The sequence below is a fragment of the Sus scrofa genome, chromosome 9 (assembly GCF_054392235.1).
Source record: "Sus scrofa isolate SSC_HxYL_T2T_F1_AM1 chromosome 9, Sscrofa_HxYL_maternal_Yorkshire_Landrace_v2.0, whole genome shotgun sequence".
Classification (NCBI taxonomy): domain Eukaryota; kingdom Metazoa; phylum Chordata; class Mammalia; order Artiodactyla; family Suidae; genus Sus; species Sus scrofa.
In genome coordinates, this window is record NC_139391.1 from 118546485 (window position 1) to 118562918 (window position 16434).

At 50.5% G+C, this 16434-nt stretch overlaps 1 protein-coding gene across 50 annotated transcripts in view; it reads left to right on the forward strand.

Annotated features, from left to right (window-relative positions):
• The window catches only part of PPFIA4 (PTPRF interacting protein alpha 4), a 75076-nt gene that overhangs the window by 19006 nt on the left and 39636 nt on the right, over positions 1 to 16434 (forward strand). For 14 of the 50 annotated variants that reach the window (XM_084977557.1, XM_021063608.2, XM_084977556.1 and 11 more), the window contains exons 10-23: positions 847 to 930; positions 1226 to 1357; positions 1709 to 1771; positions 2450 to 2541; positions 4574 to 4685; positions 6469 to 6677; positions 8139 to 8379; positions 8807 to 8842; positions 9058 to 9191; positions 9491 to 9657; positions 11672 to 11765; positions 12241 to 12322; positions 12868 to 13068; positions 13724 to 13786. In XM_084977557.1, coding sequence (XP_084833683.1) covers positions 847 to 930; positions 1226 to 1357; positions 1709 to 1771; positions 2450 to 2541; positions 4574 to 4685; positions 6469 to 6677; positions 8139 to 8379; positions 8807 to 8842; positions 9058 to 9191; positions 9491 to 9657; positions 11672 to 11765; positions 12241 to 12322; positions 12868 to 13068; positions 13724 to 13786 — 1710 coding nt within the window. Of the gene's footprint in view, positions 1 to 846; positions 931 to 1225; positions 1358 to 1708; positions 1772 to 2449; positions 2542 to 4573; positions 4686 to 6468; positions 6678 to 8138; positions 8380 to 8806; positions 8843 to 9057; positions 9192 to 9490; positions 9658 to 11671; positions 11766 to 12240; positions 12323 to 12867; positions 13069 to 13723; positions 13787 to 14360; positions 14388 to 16434 lie in introns of all 50 variants that reach the window. The other 36 variants (XM_084977553.1, XM_021063604.2, XM_021063605.2 and 33 more) reach the window with 8 other exon arrangements.

Consider the following 16434-nt stretch of genomic DNA (forward strand, 5'->3'; position numbering starts at 1 on the left):
CAGACCCCTAGGAGTGAAGGGCTGTTTAAAGTGCAGCAGAAGACATTATATGTGAGATGCTGAACAGTCAGTTTTCATATCTTCCAAAAGTGACAAGAAGTGATTAATATGTTCAAGCAGGTCATAGTAGGAGGGCTTTAAGGACGGATTTCCTGACTGTAAGATGTATGATAGTCTGAAATATCAGAAGAGACAATAGGGTCTCCATCGCTGAAGATACATGAAGGGGAGACCACTCTACCTGGGCTGGTTTAATAATAAAAGTAATCACCATGGCTAGAACTTGTTGAGTCCTTACTGTGTCCTAAGTGCCATGGATTATCACTTTTAGTCTTCATAGTGGGCACCAGTTCTATTATTACAGTTGAGGAGACGAAGGCTCATAGAGGTTTAGTAACTTGCCCAAGGTCACTCACCTGGGAAGGGAGGGAGCCAGGATCTTGAACTCAGGCAGTCTGGCTTGAGTCCATGCTCTTAAGTGCAATTCCATTTATCTGGAGGCTTGGAGGAGATTTATGAAAGCTCATGCTTTCAAGTGGAGTTTTTTCTGGAAGTGTGGGGAGAATTTATGGTCTCGAGCTGCTAGCTCCAGGATGTTTCAAGGCTAGCCCTGAGCAGGAAGGAGGGGATGTGGGTAGGGGAAAACCTAGCAGGGTTTGGGGTGCTTGGGAAGAAAGGCAGTGGTGGTAGCAATTATGCTTCCAAGACGGTAGGTGGAGAGCTTGGCTTCCTTGGTCCCTGAGACCCTGATCCCCAAAGACCACTCTGACATGGGTGCATGGGAGACAGGGTCCGAGCAGGAATGCAGTTGATCTACAGGCTGCACTGACCCATTCCTGCCTCTAGGCTGAAGAAAGGCATGGCAACATTGAGGAGCACCTGCGGCAGCTGGAGGGACAGCTGGAGGAGAAGAACCAGGAGCTGGCAAGGGTGAGGGCACCAGGCTGGACTCTCAGGCCCCCTCTCTGTCCCAGGCAGCATCCCAGGGTGGTCTGTGGACAGGGAAAGGAGGAAGAGTGGGAGCTGGGGCAGGACCTGGCTAGGGACAGAGACAGAGCCACAGAGGGGTGGGAGGAGGTGGTCAGGAGAGCTGGAGAGAGGGGTCCCCAGAAGATGAGATGTGGACAGGTGAGTGGGGTGGAACCACAGCAGGAATGGGTGGCTCCCTGGGAGTGCTGCGAGATGGCCCTAGCGTGGCCTGGTCCGAGGTGGGCTGGCTACGCAGGTGCGCCAGCGGGAGAAGATGAACGAGGACCACAACAAGCGGCTGTCAGACACCGTGGACCGGCTACTTAGCGAGTCGAATGAGCGCCTGCAGCTCCACCTCAAGGAGCGCATGGCAGCCCTGGAGGAGAAGGTGCTGTGGGTGGCTGCTCTGCTGGGAGGGGCGGAGCTGGTGGAAAGGGGAGGGGCAGGCCGGGGTGTGGGTGGAAGGGTTGTGAGAGCTTGGTCAGGGGCGGGGCCGGGAGGCGGGAGGCGGGGCTGGGGCAAGGCGGGCGAGGCCGGGACTGCGAAGGGGTGTGGAGTGGGCCTGGAGTGAGGCTGGAGAGGAGTCACCTGGGCCGGGTGCGGGGGTGGGGGTCGGCTAGAGAGGTAAGGCTGGGAGAGCGAAGCCGAGGGCAGGTTGTGCAGGGAGAGGAAGACAAGGAGTGAGCTAGAATAGAGGAGCTGGGGGCGGTGTTCTTGGCTCACAGCTATTCTCCCCCAGAACACGTTGATCCAAGAACTGGAGAGCTCCCAGCGGCAGATTGAAGAGCAGCACCATCACAAGGTACCCAGCTGCTGGCCAGCTCTGCCAGCCTGGGAAGGCTGAGCTTGCTGTGAGGAAAGAACACGCCTGTGTTTCATGCAGCTGCTCTGAAACCTAGCACTGTGCTAGCCAGCTTGTTAGTCCATGTACCTATATTATTTCACTAATCCTCACTAAAGCCTTTCACAGTAGATGCATCACCACCCACCTGTAAAGAAGAAACTGAGCCATAAGCGTAGGGCAGAGAGTGGGTAGCAGAGAGGCAGGGCCCAGTGAAGGACTTGACTGAAGGATTTGTTGGGGCCTCAGACCTGGTGAGGCTCTTGCTGTCTGGTGATCTGGGGAGGATTAGCCACTGTCCCTGCCCCAGAAAGGACAGTGAGGTCTGGGAGTTCACAGGGAGCCCTTCTGCAACATGGCCCTATTTGCCATGTGTTTATGTGGTAGTGAGGGCTCAGCAGGCCTGCTCCAGTAGAGTCCTTACAGACAGACTCCTCTTCAAGCCCTGCCCCTACCAACCCTTCTGCTCACTTTCCAGTTGGACCTCTTCTCTCTTGGTGTCATTTGTGGGCTAGGCCTTGGGCCCCTGGCTTTGGACTTTGCAGTGCATTCTTCTGCTTCTCCCCAGCTGTGCTGTCCTCTTTGTCCCTTTCTTCCCCTTCCTCATCCCTTCCCCCACCCTGGGTCTGCCTGGCACAGGGCCGCCTCTCTGAAGAGATTGAGAAGCTGCGCCAAGAGGTGGACCAGCTGAAGGGTCGAAGAGGGCCATTTGTGGATGGCATCCACTCCAGGTACTGGAGCACAGGAGGCTGGGCATGCTGGGTGGGGTTCTGGACAGGCCTGGATGGACCCTGAGGAAGGAGACTTCCTCCCACCAAAAGACCGCCAGGACCTCAGGGTCCTCCGCCTATTCAGGGTGGGACACTGAGGCTTAGAGAACTTGGAAAAGCCATCAAGCTCACTTGAGCAGTTTAGAAAGGAGTACCTGTGCCCTGAAGTTGCTGAGAGGCAAGCAAAGTGCAGGATGATCCCTCCTCACTGCCGTGGGACCCAGGCCATGATTCCTGCTTCCTCGACCGAGGGCATGCCCTTGGCAGGGGCCCCACAGGGCCTGCTCGTGGAGAGTTAGCTGGTTTACTCTAGTGCATTTGGGACACGGTCTTTAGGGCTCTGGAGGATTTCTGTCTCAAAATCAGGGCCCTCCTAGGTACATGTAGCAGGCAGTGGGCAGAAAGGCAGCAGGAGAGATTGAAATGAGGCATCAAAAACTTCCTTACTGTTGGAAGTGGAGATGCCACGTTATCCATACAGTTATGGTGTCTCTTTTCCTGAAACTATTTTAAGAGATGGTGAGTGGAGCTTTCTACCTAACACTTGAATTAGGCTCACGTTTTAGGGAACTTCTGGATTTTTCTTCACACTTTGTAAAGCAGCTGTCATTGAAGTCAGACCTCAGATCTGCCCTTTGTTCTCTGCCCAGAGAAGCAGGGTGATGATCGAGAAGACTAAAGTGGATGATGCCACTCAAGGTTCATGGCTCCTGGATATTTTCTCTCCAAACCAAAGTCTCTTAGATAAGAACTCATAAGGTTCCCTATGGTCATGCTCTTACTCTCTCTGGGAAATAGGGATCAGCTTCCTTGAAGAGAGGTTAAGGAAAATGTGTGCATGTATATATGCAGAGAGGCAGGGCTTAAATTAGGGAAAGGAATGTTGAGCCTGAAGAAGAGAAGCGTGTGAGTTTCTGGAGTGGTAGAGGCTTAAGTATCATCTTCGAGTTTATTAGGAATTATTGTGTAGGAATATGGAAAGAAGCAAGGAATAAAGACAGAAAATGGTAGTTGGAATTTCTCCAGCTTCTTCGTCTTTTCTGAGCAACCAGAAGAGACCAACCCCTCTCTCCAGTTAATAAGTTGGCCAGGAGTACACTGTTTGCCACTGCTTGCTTTCCTTAATGGCTGGGAATCCTTGGTTTTGACTGTTAAAGCATTATCCCCACCATGGAATTGGGACTGAGTTGAAGCAGGAAAGAGGAGGATAAGCAGAAACTCCCCTCTCCCTCCAGATACCTGTGTAATCTCTTGTAGGTTCACCCTGTCCCTTTGTTCTGAGTTCCCTCCGGTTCTAAACTGGGAAGGCGTAGGGAAGAAATGTCAGTACGAGAGGCTTCCAGATATTCCAGAGGATTATTGCTGTGATCTTAACATTTCAGGGTTGGGATAGACCCTTAGGACTGTCAAAAATGCCTTCTCTAGTTCATGTCTTTGATACAGTGTCAGGGCCTCCTGAAGCTTCCTGAGTATGCCTGGGTTGAATTTCAGCCAGGAACTCAGTCCAAATTGTAGGGAGACCAGAAGAAGCTGCTGAAGAGAAGACCAAGAAACAAGGATGCTCAGAGCTAAAAAGACCTATGGAGATCATCCCTTTCAACCTCTCTTAGTGCCATGAACCTCCTCCCACCATTCTTGTCAGATGGCAGGAGAGCTTCCACCTGAATACTTCTTTGATGGGGAGCTTGGCTTTTTTAGAGCCATTAGTTGGGTCATTAGCCAACTCTTGCCATTCAGAGGTACTTCTTACATAAGTGGAAAGCTCCCTCTCTAGAACTTTCTCTCCTGGATCATTCTGATCGTGGAGCACACCAGAGACTAAATTTAATTTCTTGCTTACATGGCAGCCCTTAAGTCATTTACAAAAGCTCATGCCCTGCTAAAACTTCTCTTCTCCAAGCTAAAGATCCCTTAACTCTCTGGACCTAGTGGGTATAAGCTGGGGGTGTCAGCCCTCAGGGCTTGTCTTTTCTTCCCCCATCCACCACTCAAGGGCACACTTGGGCAGTGCAGCGGATGGGCGGTTCTCCCTGAGCACAGCTGCCCATGCACCTCAAGGTTTGCATCGTTGCTACTCCTCGGCACTGCGGGAAGAGTCTGCCAAGGTGAGGAGGTGGAAGGGTGAGCGCGGACGGGTCTCCCCTGGGGAATTTGGGGTCAGTTCTGCCGTGTGCCTGGCTCCGGTTTCACAGACTGGCTGGTGTGTGGTGCAAATCCTCCCCCTGCCCCCCCCCCCCGCCCCGTGTCAACAACAGCTGCAGCCCTGGGGCTGGGGCCATCATTAGCTGCAACAGCTGTGCCCCGCCTCGCCTCAGCCTCCTGGTGGGCAGGAGGTAGGGGCTGGCGGGTGACTAGTCCCTGAGGCCCCACTGAAGTTTATGCATGTGTGCCTGGGTGTGCAGGCACGTATTTCTGGTGGTCGAGAGGGGGAGGCACTGCAGGGGCAGAGTGGAATTGGCAAGCTTTCTGGAACAGAAGCTGTGGTTTAGGGGGGAGATGAAGAGAGGATGATAGGTAAACTGGCCCTTAGAGTCGCATCTGAGTTTTCTGAGAAGCAGCTGTAGCTCATGCTCAGCCTGCCTAGGGAGACTGTAAGGGAACAGGAAAGATTCGGGGCAGAAAAGGACTGACTTCAGTCTTTTGGGAAAGTCTGATTCCTTCCTAGCCTCAAGATTGTTAGCCTGCTCTCTCTTGAGCCCAGGTTCCCTGCATGATCTAGGACACCAGAAGATATAGGTAGAGAAGGTGGGAACTCCTAGTCTGATGGGGCAAGATTCATCGCTGCCTCTGGAAAGCCCCTAGGGGGAATCAAAGTCTGAAATCACCTCTTTTCTCTCTTCCCCCTCCCCCTTTCCTCTTTCTGTTTATAACGACACAGCAGCTGCCCAGGAGCTCAGTCTTAAGGCTGCAAGAGTGGAAAGAGCCCTAAGAGGAACTTGTGGGTTTGGGTTCTAGAGAATGGGGTCAGAGATGGCCTCTTTCCTTTTCTTCCCCAGCTCTTTTCACTCTCCCAGCCCAATTCTGTGCTCTTTCGTCTTGAGGGCCTTTGTCTACTGAAGGTGTTTATAGAATGATTTTTGAGAAGCTACCCTCTCTGAGGTTTAACCAGAGGGTCTTGTAATGTGCTGAAACTCTGTGAGACACAGGACAGTCAGGCCTACTTGGCTTTCTCTTGTTCCCTACATCTAGTCACCTTTTGTGTTAATAGAAACAAATAGCCTTTATATGGTGCTTACTTGGTGCCAGGCACTGTGCTTAGTGCCTTTCGTGCTTTTCCTAACTTAATCCTCACAGGTACTTATGAAGTAGCTGCTATTATTATCCTATTTTATAGATGAAGAAACTGAGGCACAGAGAGGTTAAACTTTCCCGTGGTCGTATAGCTGGTGTTTGGTGGAGCCAGGATTCAAAGCAAGGCAGTCTCTGGAATCTGTTGCTAACCATTCTGCTATCTGGCTCCTTGGGTTAGAGTAGTATTTCTTAGATTTTAAGATACAAGTAAATTATCCAGGGATCTTGTTAAAATGCAGATTCTGAATCAGTAGGTCTGAGATGGGGCCTGACAAGCTCCCAGGAGATGCCAGTGTTGCTGGTATAGATGGGAAGGGCCCTGCTCCTTAGCATCTCATGTGCCTTTTTTTTTTTTTTTTTTCCTTTTCTTTTTTGGCCGCCCCCGAGGCAAATGGAAGTTCCCAGGCCAGGGACTGAATCCAAGCCAGAGCTGCAACCTATGCCTCAGCTGCGGCAATGCCAGGTCCTTAACCCACCACGCCAGGCCAGGGATTGAACCAGCGCCTCCACAGAGACAAGCCAGATCATTAATCCACCGCACCACAGCAGGAACTTCTCATGTGTCTTATTACTACTCTACCTTCCTTCTTTGCTAAGGACTGGGAGCCATCTCCACTGCCTGGGGTGCTGGTCCCCGCAGCCACCCCTGCCTTTGACAGTGACCCTGAGATCTCTGATGTGGATGAGGATGAGCCAGGGGGTCTGGTGGGCTCCATGGACGTTGTCTCCCCCAGCAGCCACTCAGATGCCCAGACCCTGGCCATGATGCTGCAGGAGCAGCTGGATGCTATCAACGAGGAGATCAGGTTAGGGCAGGGGTAGAGGGCCTGGGAGGTGCCTTGAAGGACAGGGGTCCTTTGTGTTTGGTCACTGCAGGAGAGATTCTACATGTGCTTGCTTGTCTCTAACAGCTATACCTTAGAGAGCCACAGTCTAGGAACCTAGTACTGGACAAGGAGGGACAGGACCTCAGGTTAACTTCTCAGACTTCATTGTTCCTTCCAGGGCCGAGTTCCTGAAGCTCTGGTAGCTAAACATAATCACTAAGAGTGTAGCTCCCACATACTGAGCCCAGCTCAGGGTGAGAGCTCTTGTCAGTCTTACCCTTACCACAGGCACTGGGGGAGGCAGCATCATTTCCATTTTATAGGCAAGGAAATAGAAATCAGGGAGATTAGGTGATTTGCCCAAAATTATGTAGTAAGTGGCAGAGCCAGGATTCAAACTCAGGTCTAAACTCAGTGCACTGTGCCATACCTCGCATCCCTAATAAAGCATCAGACAGAAACCAGTGGCAGGGAAGGTTACGAAGACCTGCACTTTACCCTGCCTTTGTAGAGAGTTTATTGATGTTCATGGCAGACAGCAAGGGAAAATCCAAACCAGAGAACATCAGAACTTTACAGGGAGGTAAGGTTCATCTGGTTCAGTGGTTCCCACACTTTTGGGTTTCTCAGACCAGCCAAGAAGAAAACACTAGACACTCACTCACGCAGGGAAGGGTACTAACATAGCACTGCTAACTTTCATGCTGCAAAGTAAAGCATTAAGGGTAATTACCATTTCCTATCACCACCATTCTACAAAAGAAAGGACATTTTAACATCCCTAAAGTTAGAAAGACATGCTCTGAGAATAAAGATGGGCCCTGCTCCTGAAGGGCAGTTGGCATCTTTATACCTGTGTGTGTGTGTGTGTGTGTGTGTGTGTGTGTGTGCGCGCGCGTGCGTGCATGTGTATGTGAGTACATACACACACTCCTGCCCGAGTGCCTCCCCGCTGCACATAACAACATTATCACTGTATCACTGTTACTCTAAGTTCTCCAAGAAACAGGAGAAACTCCATCAGGGATCTGCATCAATTAAAGTCCTGTATTTAGAAACCACTGACTTAGACCATTCCTGACATTGGGTATGTTGGGAAACTGAGGCTCTGTAGATGGTGGTAGGCCAAGAATTCTGACTTGTAGAAAGGTTTACATTCCACTGACTAAATCACCTCCTTTCCTAGCAACTGCATTGGTTAAACTATGGAGTTGTGTTACATTAGGCCAGCTAACAGGAAAGATAGCACATTGTCTAAGCTTCAGTGGAAGAGAACCAACTGTGCCCAGAAGATTTTGTATGTCCTGGCAATGCCAGAAAAAACCTGATGTTGCCCTGTGCCTGGGGTCACCAGGTGGTGAATGCAGGGAGTGCCCACACCTGCCCTCTGCTGGTCTTCTCTGGGGCAAATGGTGAGGTCCCATTTTGCCTACTTCGCAGGATGATCCAGGAAGAAAAGGAGTCCACAGAGCTCCGTGCTGAGGAGATTGAGACACGAGTAACTAGCGGAAGTATGGAGGCCCTAAACCTGACCCAGCTGTGCAAACGTGGTTCCATCCCCACCTCTCTGACTGCCTTGTCCCTGGCCAGCGCATCCCCTCCACTCAGCGGCCGCTCCACACCTAAGCTCACCTCCCGCAGTGCTGCCCAGGACCTGGACCGAATGGGGGTCATGACCCTGGTGAGAGTCTCAGGGCAATTGGACAACACTGTCATCACTGGGCTCTGCCTTGGGGTTGGCTGAGGGGAGTTGACAAGGCACAGCAGGGCTTGATTGGGCCCCAGCCTCTTATGATGATGTGTGCAGGCCCCAGCATGCCAGGCACCACCTGTCCTGAGTTAGGAGAGGGCTGTGTAGTGTTTCCTTTACCCTCTCCCTTGGATGGTGCTTAAGAAACTCACCCAGTGCCCATACCTCTTTCTCTCTTCCAGAAGTAGCCCTGACTTATTTTTTTATGCCAGCTTTTTCTTCTGCTGTGATATTCTCTCCAGGCCCATGTGAGGCCCTGAACCCTATCTTCTCATCCTAAGACCCCTGGGCTCCCCTTGGGCTAACTTTCAGGCATCCAAAGGGTGAGTCCTAGCTCACCTTTCATTCTCTCTTCCAGCCCAGTGACTTAAGAAAGCATAGGAGGAAGCTGCTGGTGAGTGCTGCCTGATGACCCAGGTACTAATAGGTTAAGTCTCCCAGGCCCTTCCCTTCTGGCTTCTCCCCTTTGGGCCCTCGAGTCCAAGTCTGAACTCTGAGAGGCCCCTGGCCTCCCCTCTGCATTTCTCCATGTTCCTCTGCCTGTCTGGGCTGGGGAGGCAGGCCCCAGATATCTCCCTCTATCCCCTGACTGCTCCACTGTCTGTTCAGTCACCAGTGTCTCGGGAAGAGAACCGAGAGGATAAAGCCACCATAAAATGTGAGACTTCTCCTCCTTCCTCACCCAGGACACTGCAGCTAGAGAAGCTTGGCCACCCAGCCCTGAGCCAGGAAGAAGGCAAGAGGTAAGTGGAGCAGACTCCACCTCGAGACTCTCCATCCCAAGTTTATCTCGTCCCTCTCTCTGCCTCTAAACAGGCTGCATCTTACCTGTCCCAGGTGTCTGAACATCTCACTTCTCTTTGAAACACCATCAGGGAAGGACATTCCCATGTCTCCTTTGGTCACCTGCTCTGATCATACCCCCTTACCCCCAACTCTGACACTTCCTGTAAGTTCTTCCTGAAGTCTAACTCCCATCTCTTCTGCTGTAATTTAAGTATGTTTCTTCTCATTCCACCCCTTCCTGGCTGTTATCCTGTAGTGCTTTGGAGGATCCAGGCAGCAACCCCAGCAGCAGCAACAGCAGCCAGGACTCCTTGCACAAGGGCGCCAAGCGCAAGGGCATCAAATCATCCATCGGCCGCCTGTTTGGAAAGAAGGAGAAAGGCAGGCTGATCCAGCTGAGCCGAGATGGAGCCACGGGCCATGGTCTCTGTCCACTCCTAGTAAATGGGTGCAAGTAGGGGGAAGAAGCAGGAAGGTGTCCTTGGATCCAGTCTTCTCTGCCTGTCTCCCAGGACCAGTGAGCAGAAGCTACAGACACACAGACTTCAGCTCTGAAAAAACAGTTTTCTCTTAGAGCTATTTCACAGTGGGAAGAGCTGTTTTATGACATGGTAGCTCCTGCCACGAGAAGTGTCAGGTGTCAGAGGATGGCTGTTTATTTGGTATGCTGTGGAAGGGGTTCCTGTATTGAGTGTGAAGTTGCCCTCTGAGGTTCCTTCCAGTTTGGAGGTTTCCTGATGTACTCTGCTCAGAACCATCAGGAGAAATTCCTTGGTTCTTTCTCAAAGCGAGTCAGTTTTAATGTAGAACTTATTCCTAGTACATCTTGCCTCTAGGGCTCAGAACATCATAATGCCTAATCATGGTTTTGTAGACATTATATTCAAGTAAGTGTTTGGGCGGGGGTAGCGTTATTACCCCCTCTGTGATAATCCAAAGTTCTGGCGTGTGCTTGGCATGTGGTAGGCACACAGTAAATGTTAGCTGTCTTCCTCTCCCATTCCTTTTCCTTTCTTCTATGTTCTCCCTTCCTCTCTCTCTTACCCTCATCTAGTCAGCTATTTGTTCAATAGACATGTATTAACTACTTTAAACAAGGCTTAGTATTAGGTATTGGAGCAACAGTGCATTCCTTCAAGGAGCTTAGTTTCTCTTTCTTCTTTTTTTTTTTTTTTTTTTTTTTTTTTCTTTCTGTGGGGCTGCACCTGTGGCATATGTAGTTTCCCAGGCTAGAGGTCAAATTGGAGCTACAGCTGCCAGCCTGCACCACCGCCACAGCAATGCCAGATCCAAGCAGTGTCTGCAACCTACACCACAGCTCGTGGCAACACCAGGTCTTTAACCCACTGAGCGAGGCCAGGGATCGAACCCTCATCCTCATGGATACTAGTCGGGTTCGTTACCACTGAGCCACAATGGAAACTCCAAAGAGCTCAGTTTCTAATGAAAAGGAAAAAAAGAAATGATTCCAAAACAGTATTAAGATAGCCATATGCTTTGGGTGCTTCTGGAACTCAGGTCAGCCTTGGAGCAGTAGGGGGCTACAGTAGCAGCTGGCCAACACCTGGGCAGAAGCTTGAAGGCTAAATAGGAATTAGCTAAGCTAAGAAAAGGTGTGTGTCTGAGGGGAAGGGAGTGGGAGAGTTTTGTATGGACTTGAATCTATTCTTAATGGGGAGGGAAGGGGGTGGAAGGAGCAGAAAAGGGTAAGAGCCAGCTTCCTCAAATGGGAGGGGCAGGGCTGAGAAGGTCTTTCGTGTGAAGCCTTATGATTTCCTAAGTTCCCCACACCATGTCGGCACCTAAACCTAGGACAGTATCCTGGATCTTGACAGCCGCTGCCCTCTGTGCACTTCTAGGGAGTTACTTGGACTTAAATGAATTCTGAGATCCTGCCCCTGCCATGAACTCTATAGGGTTCTGCCACTGGTTTAGGAAATCCTTAATAGAAGAGGACAGAGCTATGCATGTTCCCTTTTACAGTTCGTGCAAGTACAGGACCCTGAGAAAGAGGCCCAGACACACATCTCTGAGCGTGCCTGTTTCCGCACCCTCAACCCAGGTCAGGATAATCATGCCTGAGCCTTGTACCCCCTCTGGAATTCTGTGTTTCCAGTGCACCTTGGTTTGGAGGAAGGACAAGTTCTGTCTAGGGTTCACTGCCATAACGGGGAATAACTTTGGTCCATTCAGCTGGAAAAAACCTCCAGGGCTGAGGCTCCCAGGGAAAGACTCCCTGGGCTTCAGGTGACCTATGTAATGCCACTGTGGGACTGCCTGGATGTAGGGATTTTGTGTGGAGGCTCCAGGAATAATAGGGGTTCCATCAGGCCCTCTTAGTTTGTTACAGAGGAGCCTCCTGCTGCTCCCAGCCATGGCCCAGGCCAAGGGAAAAGAAGCAGAGGGCCAAGCTGATATGCCATCTCTTCCCTTCTAGTTCTGCTGACAGACTCCGAACTCGGTCTGCAGGAGCCCATGGTGCCTGCCAAGCTGGGGACCCAGGCAGAGCGGGACCGGCGGCTGAAGAAGAAGTAAGAGCCACAGGCCAGGTTCTGCCTGGGTGGGGCCCAACCCCTCACCGGCTGTCCTTCCCCCGGGCTGCCATGGGAATGAACTCAGGCACCCAGAGCTCAGCAGGGCCCTTTCTGAACTGAGTTGGCCTGGTCTGAGTGGGCACAGCAGGGGCCAGGAGGTTGTTCTTAGGGTGACCTGAGTGGGAAGGAGGTGCTGTGGGAGAGTGACCCAGTACCTAGAGATCTCTGGCAGAGCAGACTGCAATGTCCAGGTATCAGGCCATGTGCAATCAAAGTAAGAGCCCTTCGCTTCTGGGGATGGAGAGGTGTTGCTGCTTCGTGTCTTGGTGTCACACTGCCACAGGCATAGAGCAGTGATGGGGAGCAGGGCTAGTGGGACTCCAACTCTTGGCACAGCCCATGGACCCTGGGAGTAAGCACGGATGAGAAAAAAAGGAAAGACTAGTGAGTCTGTTGTTCCTCTTCCTGCAAGACACCAGCTGCTTGAAGATGCTCGCAGAAAAGGAATGCCCTTTGCCCAATGGGACGGCCCTACTGTGGTCTCCTGGCTAGAGGTAAATCTAGACAGAGGAAGTGTAAGTCTGCACAGGGGTCCAGTGGGAAGGATGTGTGGAGTGGGACACGGACTCCTTGGGCCGAGGGGTGGTAGTCCTAGAATTTTCCCAGCATGTTTTTCCCCTGCCCAAATGCAAATGTGCTGTACCCAGCATTGAGCCATTCCCTGCCCCCAAACATACACACCACGTATTTTGGAGGACAGAATTGATGCTGTATACCGATGCCTCTTGGGTAGCTAAGTCTGTGTAAGGGTAACTAATCATTACTGAGCCATAAGACTTTCACAGATAGTCATCATCCTTGGCATGTTGGTAAAATCCCATCACCTTCCCAGGCCTCAGATTTTTCATCTGTCAAATGGGGAAAAGAGGCATTTGATAATGGTAATCTCCACATTTCTAAATTCCTCTGCTCTGCATTTGCTATTTTCAGACCATGAATGAAGCTGGGCCCTTGCCCCTCAGTATTGCCAAGCTCTAGACAATGGAGCCCAGATCTGGGAGAATGGGCTTAACTCAACCTCTGTGTCCCATATCTGCAGCTCTGGGTGGGGATGCCTGCTTGGTATGTGGCAGCCTGCCGGGCCAACGTCAAGAGTGGTGCCATCATGTCAGCCCTGTCGGACACAGAGATCCAACGGGAAATTGGCATCAGCAATGCCCTACACCGGCTCAAGCTCCGGCTGGCCATCCAGGAGATGGTGTCGCTGACCAGCCCCTCTGCCCCACCCACCTCCAGGACTGTGAGTAGCCTCTCCCTCATCCAGGACATTTTCAGAAGCACCAGAATAGTTTTTACAAAGTCTCACATTGGTCATTGGAAAGACCGTGGCTGTGAGTCCTTCCCCTTCCATCCCCACAGAGGGTTCCACCATGTCTCTAAGAGGAAGTAACACTGATTCTAGAAGGACTAGTTCCCTACCTCCCACTCACCACTCATGGGTTCCATCTCCCTACCCCTGCTCTGCCAGTAATTCCGGATCTTTGGGAAGTGTTTCCATGGTGGTACTTCTGGGGTTCTGTGTCGTTACCAGATTGGGGGAAGTGAGGAAGTGGAGCATTTATAAACTCTGGTCCTCCAACCTCTCCACAAGAATGTAAACCACTCTATGGACCCCTTTGGTAGTCCATCTCTCTGACTGGGGTCACCCCTTATTCCAGATTCACACCGTTTATTCATGTTCATTCAGAAAACATTTGTTGAGTGCTTCTGTGTGCCAGGCACGGTACTAAGCAGTGCAGATACAGTGATGCAGGAGAGCTGCTCAGAGATAGACAGTGTGCAGAGTTCTGGGCTGGGTCTGTGGGAGGACTCAGGGTTGTCCTTGGGGTTCCCAGCCTGATGGGGATCCTAGGGAACCACACACAGGACCACCTAGTTTTCTTCTCTGCCTACAGTCTTCTGGAAATGTTTGGGTCACCCATGAAGAGATGGAAACTCTGGCAAAATCCACTAAAACAGTGAGTCTGGCCCTGAGCCCTGGGCCTGGGATTAGGGCTGATGACTTGCACAAGATGGGACGCCGGAGGGGGTTGCAGCTGCTCTCATATGAGATTGGTATCCCTGCTGTGTGATGGCGTTCTGTCCTTAGGATGGTGGGTTGGTGGGAAAGAAGTGAGAATGGGAAGAGTTCATGTGTGGGGGATGGCGGGGGCTACCTCCCAGGGGGTCACAAGCTCACCCTGGGCCACTGGTGTACTGCAGTGAAGAAGAGCAGGGCTTGGGAGTGCTCTGGCCTGCTATAGGCCTGAAGCCAGAGTCCTTACCCCTGTGCTTGCTCCTCAGTGTTGAAACAGGGATGGTTGGGAGAACTTGGCACCTTGCTTGGCTGTGTTTTTACTACACACACATTTGATCCCCTCTCGCTGCAAACACAAACAGTGCACTAGCCTTATGTGCTCTCTTAATTATCCCAGCAAGCTTTTCCTAGTCACCCGTGCAGCTACTGGGGTGTCTGCTCCTTCTTCTTGGGTTGAGGCTGCCAGGTTTCTTGACTTTGCCTGTTTTCCCCTGACATGCTGCACTCGTTCCTAGGACAGTGAGGAGGGCAGCTGGGCTCAGGTAAGACCCCCTCCCCTTGATCAAAACCATCTCTCAGCAGTTTGGGGCAGTGTTCTCCCAATAGGTTCACTCCCTGGCAGGACTCTATGAGCCCCTGGTCTCTTAGGTTTCTCTGCACACGAAGAGCCCTAGACATAGGTTCTCTCCTCCTGCTGAACTCCCCTCCCCACTCATTCCCCTTCAGCTCCTTCTTCTGGTTTCTCACCATGGCAGCTAAGGAACCTTGGAGGGCTGTGGCCCCAGCATGCCTGCCTGTTCCCCTCACTTTGTCCCTCTTCCCAGGAGTAATGAGACTTAGATTAGTACGAATCCTCTTCCTCTTCCTGTCTCTCTCAGGGGTACCCCTGGTGAGTTAAACAAAGGGCTTTCATGCATTCACTTGGTAAGCAAGGATTTATTGAGCAGCTACTAGGGGTATTAGGCCTTTCTGTGCTCTCTGGATACAGAAGAGAGCAACCTAAGGGGAGATGCAGACAGTAAACAAACAAATAAATGGACAGTATGTCAGATATATAAGTGCCATGAAGAAAAATGAAGCATGGAGCAGCACTGTGTATACTTACTGGGCATCCCTATCAGTACGTGACCAGCTAGATCAGTTTTTATTCTCATAGTAAAACGCTATTCAGCAAAGGAAATGGATGATTCAGACATATATTTGTAAAGTGAAAAATGTTAAGTCCCCAAAGATTTTCTATAAAAATTTGAGAGCAAGCAAATTTAATCATATATTGTTTAGATATACATTTATTTGTGATTATAAGAACTGTAAAAAAAAATTTTTTTTCAAGCAGGGTAATGATGGACAGAAAACTCAGTATGGTGGTTACCTCTGGAGGGGCAGTAGGACATAAGATTGGAGAAAAGAACATAAGGACGGGAGTTCCTCTTGTGGCTCATTGGCTTACGAACTTGACTAGTATCCATGAGGATGCAACTTTGATCCCTGGCCTTGCTCAGTGGGTTAAAGATCCCGTATTGCTGTGAGCTGTGTTGTAGGTCACAGATGCAGCTCGATCCTGCATTGCCGTGGCTGTGGCTGTGGTTGGCAGCTGCAGCTACCTAGCCTGGGAACTTCCATATGCCATAGGTGCAGCCCAAAAAAAGCAAAAAAAAAAAAAAAAAAAAAAAAAGAACATAAGGATGCATGCAATGGTGTGTAGATAACACAGATGGTGTCCAGAGATGTTAACTTTATGTTTATGCTTAATCATGAACATAGGCTACATATATTTTATATATATATATATATATAATCAACTATTTCATCTTAAAAGATAACAAAATAAAATTTTCAATTCTTAAAAAGTCAAGTAGAGCAAGGAATGAGACTGATGAAGAGTTACCATTAAAACTCTTTCTAGGAGTTCCTGTCATGGCACAGCAGAAATAAATCCGACTAGGAACCATGAGGTTGCAGGTTCAATCCCTGGCCTCACTCAGTGGGTTAAGGATCTGGCTGTGAACTGTGGTATAGGTCAGACCCCTAGCCTGGGAACCTCCATATGCTGCAGGTGTGGCCCTAAAAAGACAAAAAAACAAAACAAAAAACCTATTTCTAAAGATAGCTGGTCAAGGAGGTCCCTGCCCTGAAGGCAGGAGGAAACTGGCCTCTCAGAACCAGACTGGATGTGAGTGGTGCACGTAGTGGGGGTGGGGGCAACACACCAAGGACATTGTCTTCTGGAGAGACAACCAAGCCTTAGAGAGCTGAGCACTTGCTATTCAGATGCAGGTCACCATATTTTGTTTTTCTACATCTTTAGCCAAAACCTAACTCCCTTGTGGACCACATGAAGCCAGCTTCCCAAGTGAAATTGGCTTTCTTTGCCACTTTGCAGGTAATGTAGCCTGTCCCCTGGGCTCAGCAGGCTTGAGGCTGAGAACTTACCTTCCAGCACCACAAATGCATTTCATAGTCAGCAGGAAAGATTTCCTGTCATCTGCTGCCTAGATAGTTGCTTCTGTTCATTAGTGCGGATAATTGATAAGTGAATAGAAATGTATCACTTCAGGATCTGAAAAAATTCCATTTAAAATACCCACC